The sequence below is a fragment of the Cervus elaphus genome, chromosome 30 (genome assembly GCF_910594005.1).
Source record: "Cervus elaphus chromosome 30, mCerEla1.1, whole genome shotgun sequence".
Taxonomy (NCBI): Eukaryota; Metazoa; Chordata; class Mammalia; order Artiodactyla; family Cervidae; genus Cervus; species Cervus elaphus.
The window spans coordinates 21,331,638-21,351,339 of record NC_057844.1 but is presented as its reverse complement, the minus strand read 5'-3'; the positions used below and the strand labels follow the sequence as shown (position 1 = coordinate 21,351,339).

The 19,702-nt window shown below is 44.5% G+C and overlaps 2 protein-coding genes across 2 annotated transcripts in view; one reads left to right on the top strand and one right to left on the bottom strand.

Moving 5' to 3' along the window:
- Positions 1 to 19,702, bottom strand: part of FAM124A (family with sequence similarity 124 member A) — a 111,905-nt gene that overhangs the window by 42,051 nt on the left and 50,152 nt on the right. The window lies entirely within an intron of this gene.
- LOC122686972 (thymosin beta-4-like) lies at positions 7,739 to 14,125 on the top strand. The gene is made up of 2 exons (XM_043892354.1): positions 7,739 to 8,225; positions 14,114 to 14,125. The coding sequence occupies exon 1, from the start codon at positions 7,739 to 7,741 to the stop codon at positions 7,871 to 7,873; it is 135 nt and encodes a 44-aa protein (XP_043748289.1). The 3' UTR covers positions 7,874 to 8,225; positions 14,114 to 14,125.

The window sequence follows — 19,702 nt, the reverse complement described above, 5'->3', positions numbered from 1 at the left end:
AAGCTCTGGTTTTTCCAATAGTCATGTACAATGTGAGAGCTGGACCATTAAGAAGGCTGAAAACTGAAGAATTGATGCTTTTGAACTGTGGTCTTAGAGAAGACTCTCCAGAATCCTTTGGACTGCAAGGAGAGCAAACCAGTCAATCCTAAAGGAAATCAACCCTGAATATTCACTGGAAGGACTAGTGCTAAAACTGTGATATGTGTGAAGCTCCAATTCTTTGGGCACCTGATGAGAAGAGCCGACTCACTGGAAAAGACCCTGATGCTGGGAAAGACTGAAGGCAAAAGCAGAAGGGGGAGGCAGAGGATGAGATGGTTAGATGGCATCACTGACTCAATGGACTAAGCAAACTTCAAGAGATGGTGAAGGACAGGGAAGCCTGGCATGCTGCAGTCCATGGGGTCCCAGAGTTGGACACAACTTAGTGACTGAACAGCAACAACATAAACTTACAGTATTGCAAATGATGAATACACATTCACTCATAATGGGCCTCCTCACAAAGTTTAATTGCCAAGTTCTGCCATAAACAAACAACTGCATGTATTTCCTCACAGCATTACTGAGCCCTGCTAGTTCAGTTGGCTTTGTGGTCGAATGGGAAGCTTCCTGGTCACACTGCTGCATATTGAAATACAGATTTAGCTATCCAATTTAGAAGTCGAGAAGCACTGTGTTTATTTGATGTTTTACCTATCATACTATAGCTTGTATACATTTTAAATAAAAATGTGACAATGTTCATGTAGTGGGCTGTACACATGAAAGACCCCCAAAACTATACCTTAACAATGGTGAAAAATTATGTGTACTTTTCAACAATGTTTATTATGAAGCTTTTCAAATATATAAAAAATATTGAACAGTAGAAGATACAATGATTTTGTCTTGCTTCCTTTATCTCCATTGTACAGATTCATTTTGTGTGTATGTTTTATCATTTATCTATATGTATACATATATGTATGAGAATACGTATATATAGTAAAATCTATACACAGCTCTTTGCTGAACCACTTGAAAGCAGTTTGTGGCTTTTTAAACAGTTTATCCATAAATATCTCAGCCTGCTAGGACTAATTTATGTAAATCCCATGTATGGTGGCTGAGATGTTCACACATATCAAGCAAGCATCTTGCATTCTTGACTAAGGCAGGAAGGTGCTTTGTTGTGGTCTGCAGAGAGACCCCTGAAGTTGGGAAGCCCTTTGAATTCTTGCTGGGCCACTTATTAGCTCTGTGGCCTGAGGCAAGTGTCCTACTAGCTCTGATGATGATGGCAGTGGTGGTGATAATGAAAATGATTCTGCAGCTTAGCAATTACTTAATAGACCTCCCTGTGCACCAGGGTTTACTATCTTAGGTTCTTTCCTAGGGGTGACATCACCAAGATGGCAACACAGGTCATGCCTGATTTTACCCCCCTCCTAAGAAGGAGAGAGTCCCTTGGACAGCAAGGGAGATCAAACCAGTCAATCCTAAAGGAAATCAACCCTGAATACTCCTTGGAAGGACTGACGCTGAAGCTCCAATACTTTGGCCACCTGAATCGAAGAGCTGACTCATTGGAAAAGACCCTGATGCTGGGAAAGATTGAAGGCAAAAGGAGAAGGGGACGACAGAGGATGAGATGGTTGGATGGCATCACTGACTCAATGGACATGAGTTTGCGCAAACTCAGGGAGATAGTGATGGACAGGGAAGCCTGCCATGCTATAGTCCACATGGTCGCAAAGAGTCAGACATGACTTAGTGACTGAACAAGAAGAAGGACAGTTAATATTCATGAACAAAGCAGCACTGAGGGAATTCTAGGACATACCCGGGGTGCTTCAGCTTCACCCCACTGCCAGAGACTAAGACAGGCTGCGTTGGAAGGCTAAGAAAAGCAACTACATGCTGTCAGCCTTGCCTCTCCCCCAGGTCAGCCCACCACCCCACGGGCCCCAAATTCCCCCAGTGGGAAACGAGAGCCAGCTGGACATCCCCCCCATCCCAGCATGGTGGGTCACTTTGTGGGGGCCCCCACTCTGATCGTGCCTCATGAGGATCGCAGAGGGAATCCGTGGGGTTTGAATCTGGGAATCTGACTGTGATGGAAAAGGTGGGAGGGGCTTGCAACAACCAGCGCTGGCCCCTTGGCAGCCTGAGTTCCTACCTGTCGCCCCCAAGCAGTGATCCCAACCAGCGGCGCAGTCTGAGCAGGGAAGTCAGCGGGGCGCAGGTCTGCCTGACTCAGGACCTCAAGTGAAGAGCCTTCGCAGCTCTGTAACCAGGTGTGTCTCTTCCCCTCCACCCTGAGTCTTAACCCACCTACTGCTGAGCGTTAGCTCCTGGCCCTGCCGACCAGAGAGCCAGGTGGGAACACTTCGAAGCCGCGAAGCCCAGCATCGCTGAGCAAAGAGGCCAGCAGGCAGAGCTGATCATCGGGTGCAGCAGAGCCAGCAGCACGGCTCAGCCCAGGAACTTGGGGGTTGGGGGGGGGGGGTGGAGGGCTGAGTCAAGACCGCTAACAAAGAGCCTTGCCAGACTGGGAAGTGGTTCTCTGCTCCTCCCAGGCAGGAGAGATGGTTCATAGCACGGATTACTGCTGGCCCTGCCCAACCAGAAACCTTCCGGAACACCTGGAAAGCTGTTTGCAGAGAGCTCTCCTGCTCTGTCCAGGAAAGTGTTATTCGCTCAGTCCTGTCTGACTCTTTGCAACCTCATGAGCTGTACCCCACCAGGCTCCTCTGTCCATGTGGATTCTGCAGCCAAGAATACTGGAGTGGGTTGCCATTTCCTTCTCCAGGGGGCCTTCCCGACCCAGAGATTGAACCCAGATCCCCTGCATTGCAGGCAGATTCTTGACTGTCTGAGCCACGGGGAAGTGCAGCTAATTCATAGCTCTGCCTACTGCTGAGGGAGCTTTGGGTTCTTCCTGACCAAGGAGCCAGGCCTGAGCACCTGGGAGACAGCGAGGACCAGCATCACTCGAGCAGAGGGCCTCGCCAGAAGCTCCACAGGTCTGCAGAGACAAGCTAGTGACCCCGTCGGAGCAGTCTGGTGCATAAATCAGCCTGGTTAGCTCCCTAAACCAGCAGTCTTCAACCTTTTTGGCACCTGGGACAGGTTTTGTGGAAGACAATTTTGCCATGGACTGGTTGGGGGTGGGGGATGGTTTCAGGATGATTTAAGCACATCACATTTATTATCTACTTCATTTCTGTTATAACATCAGCTCCACCTGAGATGATCAGGCATTAGACCCTGGAGGTTGGGGACCCCTGTCCTAAACAAGAGTCTTCTCAGCTTTGAGGTGTGCTCTGCATCCTGACTCCGCACCCCTTACCCCCCGAGCAGAGAAGCTAACCTGTAGCCCTGCCCGGTGCCAAATGCCGCCTCCAGCTCTGCTAACTGGGAAACCTAAACAGAGCTCCCAGGAATCTCAGTAGTTCACGCTGGCAGCCCTGGTTCCAGCAGCATCTGAGTGGAGAACCCAACCAGCAGCTCTGCACCTGAAGGGAGCCCCAGCTGCCCAGGGAGCTTAGTGAAGAAGTCTGTCTGGTTTGATTCCCAGAGAGCCTCACTGTCCCTGGAGACTGCTCTGTATGCAGCCTCAACCATGCAGGGAAGGTAATTTATTGCCATACCCAGAGCTGAATCCAGCCTCCAGCCTGTGAACCTAACCAGAGCTCCTGAGAATCTGTGTAGCCCATCTTGTAACTCCAATTACAGCAGCACTGAGTGGAGAACCTGGCCAGTGGCCCAGCCCATCAGGAGAGCTAGGATGCTGGCCCATCAGGCCAGGGAAGCTGCCCGATTTGATCTGCAAACAAGAGCCTTGCCAGACCTGGGGCCTGTGTGGGGCCCTGCCTGGTCAGCGACAATAACTCATAGCTCCACCCACGGCTGAATCTAGCTATCAGCCTACCTGCCCAGGGGACCTAATCAGAACACAAGAAGCTATGTACAGTCCTGGTTTAAGTACCGCATGAACAGATTCCCTGTCTGCAGAGAAAAACCAATGGCCCAGTCTGGTCAGGATATTCAGTGCACAGTCTAGCTTGATTTGGGTCCCCAAACAATGAGCAGTGCAGTCCCTTGGGCCCTGCTCTGCTGCCTCCCCTGAGCAGGGAAGCCAATTTATAGCCCAGCTGACTACAGAATATAATACCTAGTCCCCACCATCTGGAGAGGCCAGGTAACCGCAAAGCCCATTCTATAGTCTTTCTGGGCAGGGAACCATCAGTCCCATGCAATATTTTCAGCCACTGGTATGCCTCCCTCTCCATGACCTCAGAGCCTGGGCAGGAGCCTTGTCCAAAACAGACACTGATAGCAAGCCCTACCTGCCCAAGTATCTTACCAGCAAGCATGTCCAGAACACTAAGCTGAGCAAACTAGTAAAGAACTGCCCCTTCCAAAGAGAACCTGCAATGGCCTAGGAAAGAAAACACTCAAATGCATAGATAGCAATGTAAGGAATCAAGGGTAAAAAAAAAAAAAAAGAAAAATCAAGTAAATATGAATCACTAAAGGAAACTAATAAAACTCTAATAATTCACCCCAGAAATGGAGATCTATAAAGAGCTGGACAAAAACTCAGAATAACCCTCTTGAAGAAGTTTAATGAACTACAGGAACACACAGAGAACTATGTGAAATTAGGAAAACAATGCACGAAAAACAAGAAGTTCGACAAAGAAACAGTAGGCATAAAACAAATAGAAATCCTAGATCTGAAATATATGATGACTGAAGAATTCATAGAGAGCTTCAAAAATGGTCTCAACACCAGAAACTATAAGACTCCTAGAGGAGAACATAGGCAAAACACTCTCCGACATGAATCACAGCAGGATCCTCTATGACTCACCTCCCGGAATATTGGAAATAAAAGCAAAAATAAACAAATAGGACCTAATTAAACTTAAAAGCTTTTGCACAACAAAGGAAACTATAAGGTGAAAAGACAGCCTTCAGAATGGGAGAGAATAATAGCAAACGAAGCAACAGACAAAGGATTAATCTCAAAAATATACAAGCAACTCCTGCAGCTCAATTCCAGAAAAATAAATGACCCAATCAAAAAATGGGCCAAAAAACTAAACAGACATTTCTCCAAAGAAGACATACAGATGGCTAACAAACACATGAAAAGATGCTCAACATCACTCATTATCAGAGAAGTGCAAATCAAAACCACAATGAGGTACCATTACGCGCCAGTCAGGATGGCTGCTATCCAAAAGTCTACAAGCAATAAATGCTGGAGAGGGTGTGGAGAAAAGGAAACCCTCTTACACTGTTGGTGGGAATGCAAACTAGTACAGCCACTATGGAGAACAGTGTGGAGATTCCTTAAAAAACTGGAAATAGAACTGCCATATGACCCAGCAATCCCACTCCTGGGCATACACACTGAGGAAACCAGATCTGAAAGAGACATGTGAACCCCAATGTTCATCGCAGCACTGTTTATAATAGTCAGGACATGGAAGCAACCTAGATGCCCATCAGCAGATGAATAGATAAGAAAGCTGTGGTACATATACACAATGGAATATTACTCAGCCATTAAAAAGAATACATTTGAATCAGTTCTAATGAGATGGATGAAACTGGAGCCCATTATACGGTGAAGTAAGCCAGAAAGATAAACACCAATACAGTATGTAGTAACACATATATACGGAATTTAGAAAGATGGAAACGATAACCCTATATGCAAGACAGAAAAAGAGATACAGATGTATGGAACAGACTTTTGGACTCTATGGGAGAAGGCAAGGGTGGGATGATCTGAGAGAACAGCATCGAAACATGTATATTATCAAGTGTGAAACAGATCACCAGCCCAGGTTGGATGCATGAGACAAGTGCTCAGGGCTGGTGCACTGGGAAGACCCAGAGGGATGGGATGGGGAGGAAGGTGGGAGGGGGGTTCAGGATGGGGAACACATGTAAATCCATGGCTGATTCATGTCAATGTATGGCAAAAACCACTACAATATTGTAAAGTAATTAGCCTCCAACTAATGAAAAAAAAAAAAAAGGTCTCAACAATGCAGGAAAAAAAAAACAAAACATTGAACTAGCAGACTGGATATCTGAAATTATCCAGTGAAAGGAGCAAAAACAAAAACAAATGAAAAATAGTGAAGAAAGCCTATTGGACTAATGGAACACAATAAAAGAAAATGGTACGTACATTATGAGAATTCCTGAAGGACAGTAAGATAGGGACAGAAAGTATATTTAAAATGTAATGGCTGAAAACTTCCCAAACCTATGAAGATAAATGGACATGCTGATCCATGAATCCTAAAGGACCCCAGATAGGTTGAAGCCAAATAGACAGCACTAAGAGACATTATAATTAAAATATCCAAAGACAAAGAATTATGGAAGCAACAATAGAGAAGAAACAAGTTACATACAAAGTTACTCCCACAGACTACCGGTGGGTTTCTCAACAGAAAAAAATTTTTTTAAATTTATTTTATCTATTTATTTATTTTTCCTTTTTTGTTTCTTAGTTTCAGACCATTTTGTTGAGGACTGACTTTCAATAGTCCACAGTGAGGGAGCTGCTCTGCTAGGTATGAAACCCCGACCCAGAAGCAGGTTGTCTACGAATGGTTTAGCACCAGGTTCCCCAAGAATGTGCGGTGCATGACGGGTGAGGGGGCAGCCACCTTTCCAGCAGCACCCCATGTCCCAGGAGGAAGGGCTTTCCACACTGGACTCCGGTCTCGACATGTGGCTGGGTGCAACACACCGCTACCCGAGGGATGTGGGCCTCAACAGAAAAGTTTTAAGGCAAGGAGAAAATGGGATAATACATTCAAAATATTTTAAGAAAAAGTGTCAACCAATAATTATGTACCCAGCACAACTTTCCTTCAAAATGAAGTAGAGACATGTACACCCATGGCTGATTCATGTCAATGTATGGTAAAAACCACTAGAGTATTGTAAAGCAATTAGCCTCCAATTAAAATAAATAAATTTTTAAAAGAATGAAGTAGAGATAAAGACTTTGCCAAACAAACAAATGCTTGTATAAGGAAAATCAACTACTAACCCCACTTTACAAGAAATGCTAAAGGGAGTTATTTGAGTGGAAGTGAAAGGATGCCATTTAACATTATTAAAGCACAGTAAAAAACTAAGCTTCCCTGGTGGCTCAGACGGTAAAGTGTCTGCCTGCAATGAGGGGACCTGGGTTCAATCCCAGGATCGGGAAAATTCCCTGGAGAAGGCAATGGCAACCCACTCCCGTACTCTTGCCTGGAAAATCCCATGGACAGAGGAGTCTGGTAGGCTACAGTCCGTGGGGTCGCAAAGAGTCGGTCACGACTGAGTGACTTCACTTCTTCACTTCAAAGCATAGTAAGGTAGTGTGAAACTCACTGGTAATGGTGAATATATAGTCAAACTCAGTAATATGGTAATGGTGGTGTGTAATTCATTTACACCTCTAATTTAAAAGTTAAAAGATGTGAGTAAAAATTATGACTACAATGATCTTTTATGAGATACATGAGATAAAAATATATAATGTGTAACATCAAAACCTAGAATGTAAGGAGAGAAGTAAAAGTGTAAAATTTTAGGAATGCTATTAAAGTTAACTTGGTATCAGTTTAAAATAGGGTGTTAATTCAGGCACTCAGCATTCGGCAGCAGCCACAGCGCAGATCAGACTTCACCGGCTCGCAGCTAGAGCTCCGCGCCCTCCACAACAATGTCTGACAAGCCCGATATGGCTGAGATTGAGAAGTTCGATAAATTGAAATTGAAGAAAAAGGAAACGCAAGAGAAAAATCCACTGCCTTCGAAAGAAACGATTGAACAGGAGAAGCAAGCAGGCGAGTCGTAATGAAGCATGCGCCGCCAGCATGCACTGTACATTCCACAAGCATTGCCTTCTTATTTTACTTCTTTTCCCTGTTTAACTTTGTAAGATGCAAAGAGGTTGGATCGAGTTTAAATGACTGTGCTACCCCTTTTTACATCAAAGAATGGAGAACTACTGACAAAGTAGGCCGCGCCTGCCTCTCCCATCTGCCTATGTGGCTGGCAGGGAAGGAAAAGAACTTGCATGTTGGTGAAGGAGGAAGCTGGGTGGGACAACAGTGAAATCTAGAGTAAAAAGCTGGTCCAAGGTGTCCTGCGGGCTGTAAAATGCAGTTTAATCAGAGTGCCATTTTTTTTTTTGTTGTTGTTCAAATGTTTTAATTATTGGAATGCACAATTTTTAAAATATGCAAATAAAAAGTTTTAAAACCTGAAAAAAATAATAAAATAGGGTGTTAATTCTAAGATAGTTTATGTAAGCTTCATGGTAGCCACAAGGGAAAAACTTATAGTAATTACACAAAAGAATATGATAAAGAAGGCATACTGATACCAAAAAACATCAAAACACAAAAAAGACTGCAGAATAAGAAGGAACAATGGATCTAAAAATCAGCCAGAAAACAATGAACAAAATGGCACTATTAAGTTCTTAAGTATCAATAATTACTTTAAACATAAATGGATTGCATTTTCTGATCAAAAGACAAAGAATTAAAGGATTAAAACAAAAACACAAGATCCAATGATATACTACCTACTAGAGACTGACTTTAGCTTTAAAAACAGATACAAACTTTAAGAAAAGGATAAAGATATTTAAAGCAAATGGTAACAAAAAAAAGAAAAGAAACCAGGACTAGCTATACTTGTATTAGACAAAATAGAACTTTAAAAGAAAATACAAAGCAGGTCATTATATGGTAACAAAGTTGTCAATCCTTCAAAAAGATACAGCAGTTTTAAAATTTATGCTCCTAGTACTGGAGCACATCAATATGTAAAGCAAAACTAATACAGCAAAAGAAGAAATAAACAATAAAAAATAGTTGAATTTTTTGGTGGAACACTCTCAACAATGGATGGATCATTCAGACAGAGAATCAATAAGTAAACAGCAAGTTTGAACAACACAAGCAGACCTCACAGATGTGTATGGAACATTCTAACCAACAACAGAGCACACATTCTTCTTAAATGCACATGGAACATTATCTAAGACAGACCGTATGTTAGGCCATAAAATAAGTCTTAGCAAATTCAAGAAAACTGAAATCATACCAAGTATCTTCTCTGACCACAATGTCATGAAATTAGAAATCAGTAACAGGAGGAAAACTGGAAAAACCACAAACACATAGAAATTAAACAACACTCTTCTGAAATATCATTGGGTCAAATAATCAAGAAGAAACTGAAAAGTACCTTTTGGTGAATGAAAATGAAAACAACATATTAAAACTTATGGGATACAGAAAAAGCAGTTGTAAGAGGAAAGTTCATAACAATAAAAAAAAAAAATCAACCTAAGCAACAAGAAACATGTCAAATAAACAACTTAAATCTAATGCCTCAAATTAGAAAAAAGACTAACCCCAGTTTAGGCAAAGGAAGGTAATAATAAAGATCAGAACAGAAATAAATAGAGAACAAGAAAACAACAGAAAACAGTAACCAAATTAAGTGTTGGTCCTTTGAAAATATAAACAAAATGGACAAAACTTTAGCTAAACAAACCAAGGAAAAAAATAGAGAACCCAAATTTAAAAGTTATAAATGAAAGAGGAGACATTATAACTAATATCACAGAAACACAAAGAGTTATAAGAAGATTCTATAAAAAATTAAGTGCCATACAGTTTAGAAGAAATGGAAAAATTGTTAGAAACATACAACCTATCAAGAATGAATCATAAAGAAATAGAAAATCTGAACAGACTAATTACTGGTAGGCAGATTAACTCAGTAATAAAAAATCCCCCACAAAGAAAACCCCAGAATCAGATGGCTTCACTGATGTATTTTAACAAACATTTAAAGAATTAAATCTTTCTCAACCTGTTCCCAAAAAAGTGAAGAAAAGGGAACACTCTTAAATTCATTTTATAAGGACAGTATTACCCTGACACCAAAGCCAGAAAAAGACACTACAAGAAAACTACAAGCCATATCCTTAATGAATACTGACGTAGACATCTCAATAAAACACTAGCAAACCAAATTCAATAGTATATTAAAAGTTGTGAGTAACTTGATCACAATGATCAAGTAAGATTGTCCCACGATACAAGGATGGTTCAATACTTGTAAGTCAATCAATATGATATATCACATTAATAGAATCAAAGAAAAAAATCAAATGATAATCTCAATAGATGCAGAAAAAGCATTTGACAAAATTCAACATCTATTCATGTTAAAAATTCTTAACAAATTAGATACAGAGGGAACATAGCTCATGATACTAAAGGCCTTATATATCATGCCACAGTTAACATCATACCCATTGGTGAAAGGCTGAAAACTTTTCCTCTAAGATTGGAAACAAGACAATGGTGTCCACTCGCACCACTCCTATTCCACACAGCATGGACTCTTAGAACAATCAGGCAAGAAAAAGATAAAAGGCATCAACACCGGAAAGCAAGAAGTAAAATGGTCTCTATTTGCAAATATATAAAAAGTTGTGAAAACTTCACCAAAAAATGTTAAAGCTAACCAATAAATTCAGAAAAGCTGCAGGATTCAAAATTAACATATAAAAATCAGTGGTTTTTCTATAAACTACTACTAATTTATCTGAGTAGGAAATAAAATGATCTCATTCACAATAGCATCAAAAACAATACAGTACTTAGTAATAAATTTAACCAAAGAAGTGTGAGTTCTTGGCACTGAAAACTGCAAGACACTGATAAAAGAAACTGAAGATTCAAGGCACAAATGAATGGAAAGGTATCCTATATGTTCACGGATTAGAAAAACTGTTATTGTTAAACTATTCATAACCCAAAGACAGATTCAATCCAATCCCTATTAAGATCCCAATGGCATTTTTTTTTTCACAGAAATAGAAGAAACCATTCTAACATCTATCAGTTCAGTTGCTCAATCGTGTCCGACTCTTTGCGACCCCATGAATCACAGCACGCCAGGCCTTCCTGTCCATCACCAACTCCCAGCATTTACTCAAACTCATGTCCATTGAGTCGCTGATGCCATCAAGCCATCTCATCCTCTGTCGTCCCCTTCTCCTCCTGCCCACAATCCCTCCCAGCATCAGGATCTTTTCCAATGAGTCAACTCTTCGCATGAGGTGGCCAAAGTATTGGAGCTTCAGCTTCAGTATCAGTCCTTCCAATGAACACCCAGGACTGATCTCCTTTAGGATGGACTGGTTGGATCTCCTTGCAGTCCAAGGGACTCTCAAGAGTCTTCTCCAACACCACAGTTCAAAAGCATCAATTCTTTGGCGCTCAGCTTTCTTCACAGTCCAACTCTCACATCCATACATGACCACTGGAAAAATCATAGCCTTGACTAGACAGACCTTTGTTGGCAAAGTAATGTCTCTGCTTTTTAATATGCTATCTAGGTTGGTCATAACTTTCCTTTCAAGGAGTAAGTGTCTTTTAATTTCATGGCTGCAATCACCATCTGCAGTGTTTTGGAGCCCCCCAAAATAAATAACATCTATATGGGACCACAAAAGGCCCAGAATACCCAGGGAAATCCTGAGAAAGAATAACAGATCTGGGGACATCACATTTCTTGATTTCAAGCTATATTATAAAGCTATAGTAATCAAAATAGTATGGTACTGGCATAAAAATACATGCATAGACTAGTGGGACACACTTGACAGCCCAGAAATAAGTCCATGCATATATGTAGTCAGGCTTCCTTGGTGGCTCAGTGGTAAAGAATCTGCCTGCAATGCAGAAGATGAGAGTGTGATTCCTGGGTTGGGAAGATCCCCTGGAGGAGGGCATGGCAAACCCCTCCAGTATTCCTGTCTGGAGAATCCCAAGGACAGAGTAGCCTGGTGGGCTACAGTCCATGGGGTCGCAAAGACTCGGAAATTACTGAAGCAACTGAGCACACATGCGTGCACATATACGCAGTCAAGTAATAACTGACGGGAGAGGAATACTGTGTGTGTGTGTGCATATATATATATATATATATATGTACTTAGCACATATACACAGTCGACTATAACTGATGAGAGAGGAATACTCTGTGTGTGTGTGTGTGTGTGTGTGTATACTTATGATACTTTAGAAGTCATATATAATTTACAAATGCCGTATATAAACATTAAGAAGTATTGGAGAAAAATAGCATTATATAATATTCTCAATAAGTAGATGTGAAATGAGGGATACCGTTGACTTGCTTCCACCCCAAGGTGGACTGGAGATATCTGTGTGTCCAGGTGGAATTTATTCCTGTTTTAACCACATTTCCCCTGCTTATAGGTCATTGGGTCTGAAGTCCATTAGAAAAGGCTCACTTGACCAAGGGAGATCCCCTCTGTGCGACACTGTGGAGATGTGGCCCCATCACTTGTTAACTACGGTAACCGTGCACCAGGGTGCGCACCCTCATGTTTGTCTAGGCAAGGACTCAGCGAACAGGCATCTTCAGGGATGCAGTGAGGTCCAGGGGGCAGGAAACCATTCAGGCCCCTTGTGGGCAGAGCAGGATGGCCAAACCCAGCCGTTTCCTTCCTGTGCACACAGAGAAAGTGCTCTCTGCTTGATCTAGAGTCCCAGCTAGTCTCCTGGGAGCAGGGGCAGCTTGGTGGCACACAGCTTTCTGCAGCAGATGGACAGAGTGCCCTGCAGGCCTGGCCTGGAGGTTGTCCAGGCTCTGCCTCCCATCACTGAGGCCCTTCAGTCCTTCCTTTATTCCTTCCTGCCTCCCTTCATGGCCCACTGTTTACCGCTCCCCACCCTGGGTCCAGATAGCAGAGACAGAGAGAGAGGTCATAGGTCGAGGTCGCTCACTGGGAAGGGGCAGGTTCCCGCTGAGGGCCTGCAGACTTCGCCGCCACCACTGACTGCAGCAGGGGCGACAGTGGGTCCCTCGCCCCTCTCACATGGCCTGCTGAGTGGTTCTCAAACTCTGAGGCCAGTTGTGCTTGACATGCGGGTTGTTGTTTTTTTTTTCCAGAAGCAGGTGTTTACTGGGCACCTGCTGTGGGCAGACGCTGTGACAGCCACACTAATGCATATTATGTGGATCCTCACACACACCCCCTTCCAGACTACCCCAGGAAGAAGGTAACTCCCTCGAGGTGACAAAATCCTGACTCATGGAACCTAGACTTCCTGTATCTGAGTACAAAGAGGGAGACAGAAATTCTCTGAGCATAAAATTCTGGAGGATCCCGGAGCTCATTCTCCCAGCATAAAGCCAAGAATCCAGTGGAAAGTTCCTTAAAGTCTAAACAATGTTTGACCTTCCATCTGGGTGGCTGGAAGGTCAGTGGTGGGAGAGAGAAGTCCAAGTCTGAGGCCCTTTAGCAAGAGGTTCTTTTCCTATCTTTCTTGGGGACAAGTGAGAAATACAGAGTTTCCCTTTGTATGTGTATGTGTATATTTCCCTTCATATTTGTCAGAAAGTTGACATAAGATATACAGATTACATGACCAAAAAAACCTGGCAGAAAATATATCATAATGCTCTGTTATGGTGGTAGTAATTTTTTTTTAAATCTCTAATTCCCCAAAATATTTTGGGTAATGTGGTTTGATTATTTTCTAATAAAAATGTAATAGAAACTTCCCTGGTAGTCCACTGGTTAAGACTTTGCCTTCTAGTGCAGAGTGTATGGGTTTGATCCCTGGTCAGGGAGCTGGGATCCCACATGCCTCACGACCAGAAAAGCAAAACATAAAATTGAAACAATATTGTAACAAATTTATTAAAGATGTTAAAAATGATCCACATTAAAAAAATCCTTAAAAAATCTAATAAAATTTTTAATGAAAATATCAAACTGAAAAACTAAAAACAAAACTACCATGTGACCCAGCAGTTCCACTCCTGGGTATATGTTTGAAAAAAACACAAAGACACTAATTCAAAAAGATACGCACCCCCCAAAATTTAAAAAGATATGCACCCCAATGTCCATAGCAGCAAAATTCACAATTGCCAAGATATAAAAGCAATGTAAGTGTCCATCAACAGATGAATGGATAAAGAAGATGTAGTATAAATACAGAGTGGAATACTAATCAGCCATAAAAAGAATGAAAATTTGCCATTTGCAGCAACATGGATGGAGTTGGAGGGCATTCTGCTAAGTGAACGAAGTCAGACAGAGGAAGACAAACACTGTACGATGTCACGTACCTGTGGAACCTAAAAAACAAACTAGAGAATATAACAAAAAAGCAGCAGACTCACAGATACAGAGAACTGGTGGTTACTGATGGGGAGGGAAGTGGGGAGGGGTCATATGGGGTAGGGGGTTAAGAGGTACAAACTATTAAGTATAAAATGGGCTACAAGGTATATTGTACACCATGGGAAATACAGACAATATTTTATAATAAGTATAAATGAGTATAAAACTGTGAATCACTATATCATACACCTGTGACTTATATAATATTGTGTTATCAACTATACTTCAATAAAAAGGATACCTAATTGGGAGCTAACAAAGAATACATTAACACAGAAGGAAAATTAAAGTAGGTCTTTCAGCCCGGTGTTTGAAGGTTCAGCCAAACAGGACCTAGTCTGGATCGGTGGGATCGAGACCCCCCAACTCCTAACTGCTGGCTCCCAGAAGCCTTCTGCTATGGTCTTCCTGTTTTCCCTGCCCTGGAAGGAGATGCTCCCCTGGAGCAAACCCACTGCACCCCACTTTCCTATACCACAGCTCGCACACGTCACACTCCATGGGATGGTCTGGACCAGCCGTGAACTTGGAGCACGGGACCCTCTTGTTCATCTTGGTCCATCTCCAGCCCCACATCTGACCGAATGGGGACACAGTGTCTGCCGACCTGAACAGCTCCCAGCCTTGGCGCTGGACCGTCCCCTTCCCCTGCAGTTAGTCACTCAGAGGCACGATGTGGCCTTCAGTGGATCGGCCCTACCTACCGGGAGCCACCTGCCATGGGCAGAATCAGCGGCCCTTTCTTCCAGGTCCACCGCCAAACCAAACCCCTTTGGAAGCAGAGCCATGGACAGACCAAACTAAATAAGCCAAGGGAGGCAGGCAGGCCATGGGGGAAAGCTGCTATAAGGACTGAGAGCAGAAAACACTGCTTAGAATCCCTCATTTTCCTTCCTCTCCCTCAAAGATCTGATTCCAAGTCCTGCAAAAGCCTGTAAGTCCAGTTCACTTTTTTTTTTTTTAAACCTGATAGAAAATTACTCTTCCTTCCAGGCCTGAAAGAGCTCCCATGTCACTTACATATTCTGCAGGAATATCAAACTCGGAAGATGCTCTAGGAAATGATATTCTGGGGGCGACTTTCAGCCACCCTGGGCAATGTGCAGTGATAAACTAACCCAGTACAGGCAACGTGGTTGGCTGGAAACAGCAATTTTCTTTAGAGTCTGGACTGGGAGCCAGAAACCCTGACCAAGTGTTCCGAGCTCAGTGGCCTCCCATTCATCCACACCCCTCCCTGCTCCATGTGAGGCTGCTCTGCTCCTTGGGCCACTGCAGGCCTGCCCAGGGACCAAGGGGGCAGAGGGACAAGCTAAGACGTACTGAGTAGTCTCTGTGCACTGCACTTCAGGCTTGGGGCTAGGAACAGGATACGATCAGTCTTATAACTGACACACAGCTCTGTGTTAGGTTTTCAGATGTACAGCGATTCAATACATGCAATTATACTGCGAGTGATCATCACAATATTATGACTTGTACTCTCAATGGTCTGTCATGAGCCTGCTACTAAGCACAGTTAAAATAACCTTTTTAGAGGGAATGTGTCCCAGGCAGTGCTAATCAAACATGCAGTGACAACTGGTAGTCCTGCTGAGACTATCCTGAGCGAGTGACCATGGAGAGAGGGTGCTATGGTCCTCAGCACCCGGGAGGTGTGCTAGAAATGCAGGATCTCAGGCCCTTCTCCCGACACCTCCTGGATCCGAGTTTCTGGAGGGGGGCACCCAGGGAATCTGTGATTTTCAGGGCTGCTGAAGCTGGAGGGGTGCTGGCAGATGCAGTGCTGGGTTCCTTGGAAAAGAACAGGGAGCAAGACAGCCGGTGTGGGCTCCTGAGTCCCCACGTGCACGCCCAGTCTCCTCTGCTGTTGGTGAGTCTGGGCATGGCAGGTATTGACCTAAATGTCTGGGGTGTGTCTGCAGGGGTGTGAGTGGTCCCCCCGCTGGTAGACACGCTGAGAGGGTGCAGTAAGGAAGGTATTAGAGTGCACTAAGCCATGTGGCAACTCCTGAGCAACCAACTGATATTCACCATCACACCATTATTATTGGGTTGGCCAAAAAAATGGGGGTTTTCCATAAAAATGTACAAAAGCTCGAGTGAACTTTTTGGCCAACCCAGTATCTCTTGGGGAAACTCTTCCCTGAATAGGTGCCTCCCCAGGCAAGAAGCTGACCAACTGGAGACGGTCTGTGCCCATCTCTGGCAGCTGGAAGCAGAGGCACCGGTCTGTAGGGTGGACAGTGTTACGTCGTTGCGTGTGTCGTCTGGCCCCGCGCCTGACTCTCCCACCTCCCCTGGGAGCAGAGGGACTCTAGGGAAGAGGGGCTTCTATTGGCATGGCCACTGTTCTCACCAGATGTGAGGGGCGGGGGGGGGGGGGGCGGGAATCCACTCGTGCCCTTTGCCCCCTACCCTGCATTCAGTGCTGGAGGCCCGCTCGCCATCAGCCAGCAGACACCATGGCCCCAGGGCTCCTCCGCGGGCGCCTCCTGTCCCGGCCTCCCCTCTGGTCACTCCCCTCCCTGTTTCTAACCACCAGCCAGGGTTCTCCCCACTCAGCCTGCCTCCAGGGGGCCTGCCCAGCACAGCCCCAAGTTCCCACCTCTCTCCCCTTCTGTCTCCTTTTCTTTGTTCATTCATTCAACAGTGAGTGTCTGATATGTGCCAGGCACTGTCAGAGGCACTAGGGAGCCAGCAGTGGGCAAAACAGAGAAAGTCCCTGCCTCCGGGTGCCCAGGTTCTGGTGGGGGAGACAGACAAGCCTCTATTGGATCACGGCACCTCTGTTACAGGGGATGGTGCTATGGGGAAAGGCTGGCAGGGCAGGGGCATGTGTGTGAGAAAGGGAGAGAGGGATGCCCTTCACACCGTGGCCAGGGAAGGTCTCGCTGGTGGGGACACGGAGCAGAACCCTGATTGGGGGGGCGGAGAGGGAACAGCCGCGTGGCCAGCTGGGCAGCGGGGGTCCAGGCAGAGGGACAGAACGGACACAGGGTGTTCCGAAGGGTCAAGAGTGACATCAGGGTGGCTGGGGCACAGTAAGGGGAGGAGGGCAGAGCAGGAAGGGCCACTGGGAGGAAACCGGCTCCACGAGGGAGGGGTCAGGCAGCGGTTCCGAGCACACGAGTCACCTGATCTGGCTTATGCTCTAAAGGGACCTGCTCACTGTCCAGTGGGCAAGCAAGGGCAGAGGTAAGGTGACTGGTCAGGAGGCTGTGTGGGTGAGACTCTCTGAAACCTGAATCATGAGAAGGAACCCACCGTGTGATGTTCTTGGAGGAGACCATCCCAGGCGGTAGGTGCAAAGGTCCTGAGGCAGGAAAGAGTTTGTTGCCTCTGAGGAAGAGAAAGCAGGCTGATGTGGAAGGCAGAGAGGAAGTAAGAAGTGAGAGATAAAGGCTGAGAGATGAGCAGCTCACAAAAGGGCCTCAGTGAACATCTGGAAAGGCTATCAGGGCCATGGGAAGCTTTGGAGAGTCTTCATTTTGAGAGAGATGATATGATGCATCTTTTATGATCATGCACATAGACACACACACACACACACACACACACACACACACACACACGTTGTGCTTGGGATCCAAGGATGGCGCTGTAAGAATTTCTACTGTAGAATCTACATCTGGAGGGTGTTGGGTGAAGCACCACTGTCTTACCTCAATGTTTGCTCACTTCTTTCCAACAACCACCCTCTTTACCCTACAGTGCAGAATACAATGTATTGGACACCACTCTGGGCTTCCTACGTGGTGCCAATGGTGAAGAACCTGCCTGCCAGTGCAGGAGACGTAAGCAACTGTGGGTTTGATACCTGGGTTGGGAAGATCCCCTAGAAGAGAGCATGGCAACCCACTCCAGTATTCTTGCCTGGAGAATCCTATGGACAGGGGAGCCTGACGGGCTATAGTTCATGGAGTCGCAAAGAGTCAGACGTGACTGAAGTGACTTAACACGGACACCACTGTACCCCACAAACAAAAAGCAAAGTCTTTCTCTGCTTTTTTTTTTTTCTTAAGATTTTTTTTTAATGTGGACCATTTTTTAAAGTCTTCATTGAATTTGTTACAATATTGCTTCCATTTTATGCTTTGCTTTTTGGGCTGCAAGGCCATGTGGGCTTTTAGCTCCCTGACCAGGGATTGAACCCGCACCCCTTGCATTGGAAGGCGAAGTCTTAACCACTGGACTGCCAGAGAAATCCCTCTCTACTTTCTTAAAAAACAAGTCTCACCCTCATGTGTTGCTGGTGGAAACGTAAAATGGCACAGCCAGTACAGAAAACAGTATGAAAGCTACTTTTTTCTAAAAATTAAACATAGACTCACCATGTGACTCAGCAATTACACATCTGGGTATAAACCCCAAAGAAGTAAAAGCAGGGACCCAAAGAGATATTTGCACACACACGTTCACAGCAGCATTATTCACAATAGTCCAAAGGTGGACGCATTTCACGTGTCCATCAATGGATGAATGGATAAACTAAATGTGGCATGTTCATGACAGAATAGTATTCAGATTTAAAAAGGAAGGGAATCTGACACAGGCTACAGTTTGGATGAACCTCAAGGACATTATGCGAAGTGAAATAAGCCCGTCACAAAAAGATAAAACACAGTACGATCCCACTTATATAAGATTCCTAGAGCAGTCAAGCGCATAGAGACAGGAAGTAGAACAGTAGTTGGCAGGAGCCAGAGGGAGGTGGGGAATGCGGGGTTACTGTTTAACTAGGACAGAGCTTCAGCTCTGCAGGATGAAAAGACTTCTGGAGATGGGCCATGGTGATGGCTGTACAACAATGTGGGTGCAGTAACACTACTGGACTGTACATTTAAAAATGACTAAGACAGTCAACTTCACTGTTGTGTGTATTGTTATGTGTATTTTACTACAATTATAAAATTGTTTTAGAAAGTCTCTGGAGGCCACTTTGTCTCTTATTTGCATCCTCATCAGCACCCATTTCCCTGTCCTCATGGCAGCGATGACCCCAGTATTTAGGGACTGACTGTCTAGACAGTCTCCTCGCTGTATGAAGATGACAGATAAATGAACTGGCATGGATGAAATCTTAAAAGCTCTCCAGTGAAGACAATCCCCAAGACTGAACCTGGCTGCTCTTTCAAAGGGTAATGATTCTTGTCAGGATTTCTTGCCTTTTAAACGTTACTTCCCGGTAGCTCAGCTGGTAAAGAATCCACCTGCAATGCAGGAGACCTAGGTTCGATCCCTGAGTTGGGAAGATCCCCTGGAGGAAGGCATGGCAACCCACTACAGTATTCTTGCTTGGAGAATTCCATGGACAGAGAAGCCTGGCAGGCTACTATGGGTTTGCGAAGAGTGGGATACGACTGAGAGACTTTCACTCACTCACTCAAATGTTACTTAAATCTTGGTGGCTCAGTGGTAAAGAACCTG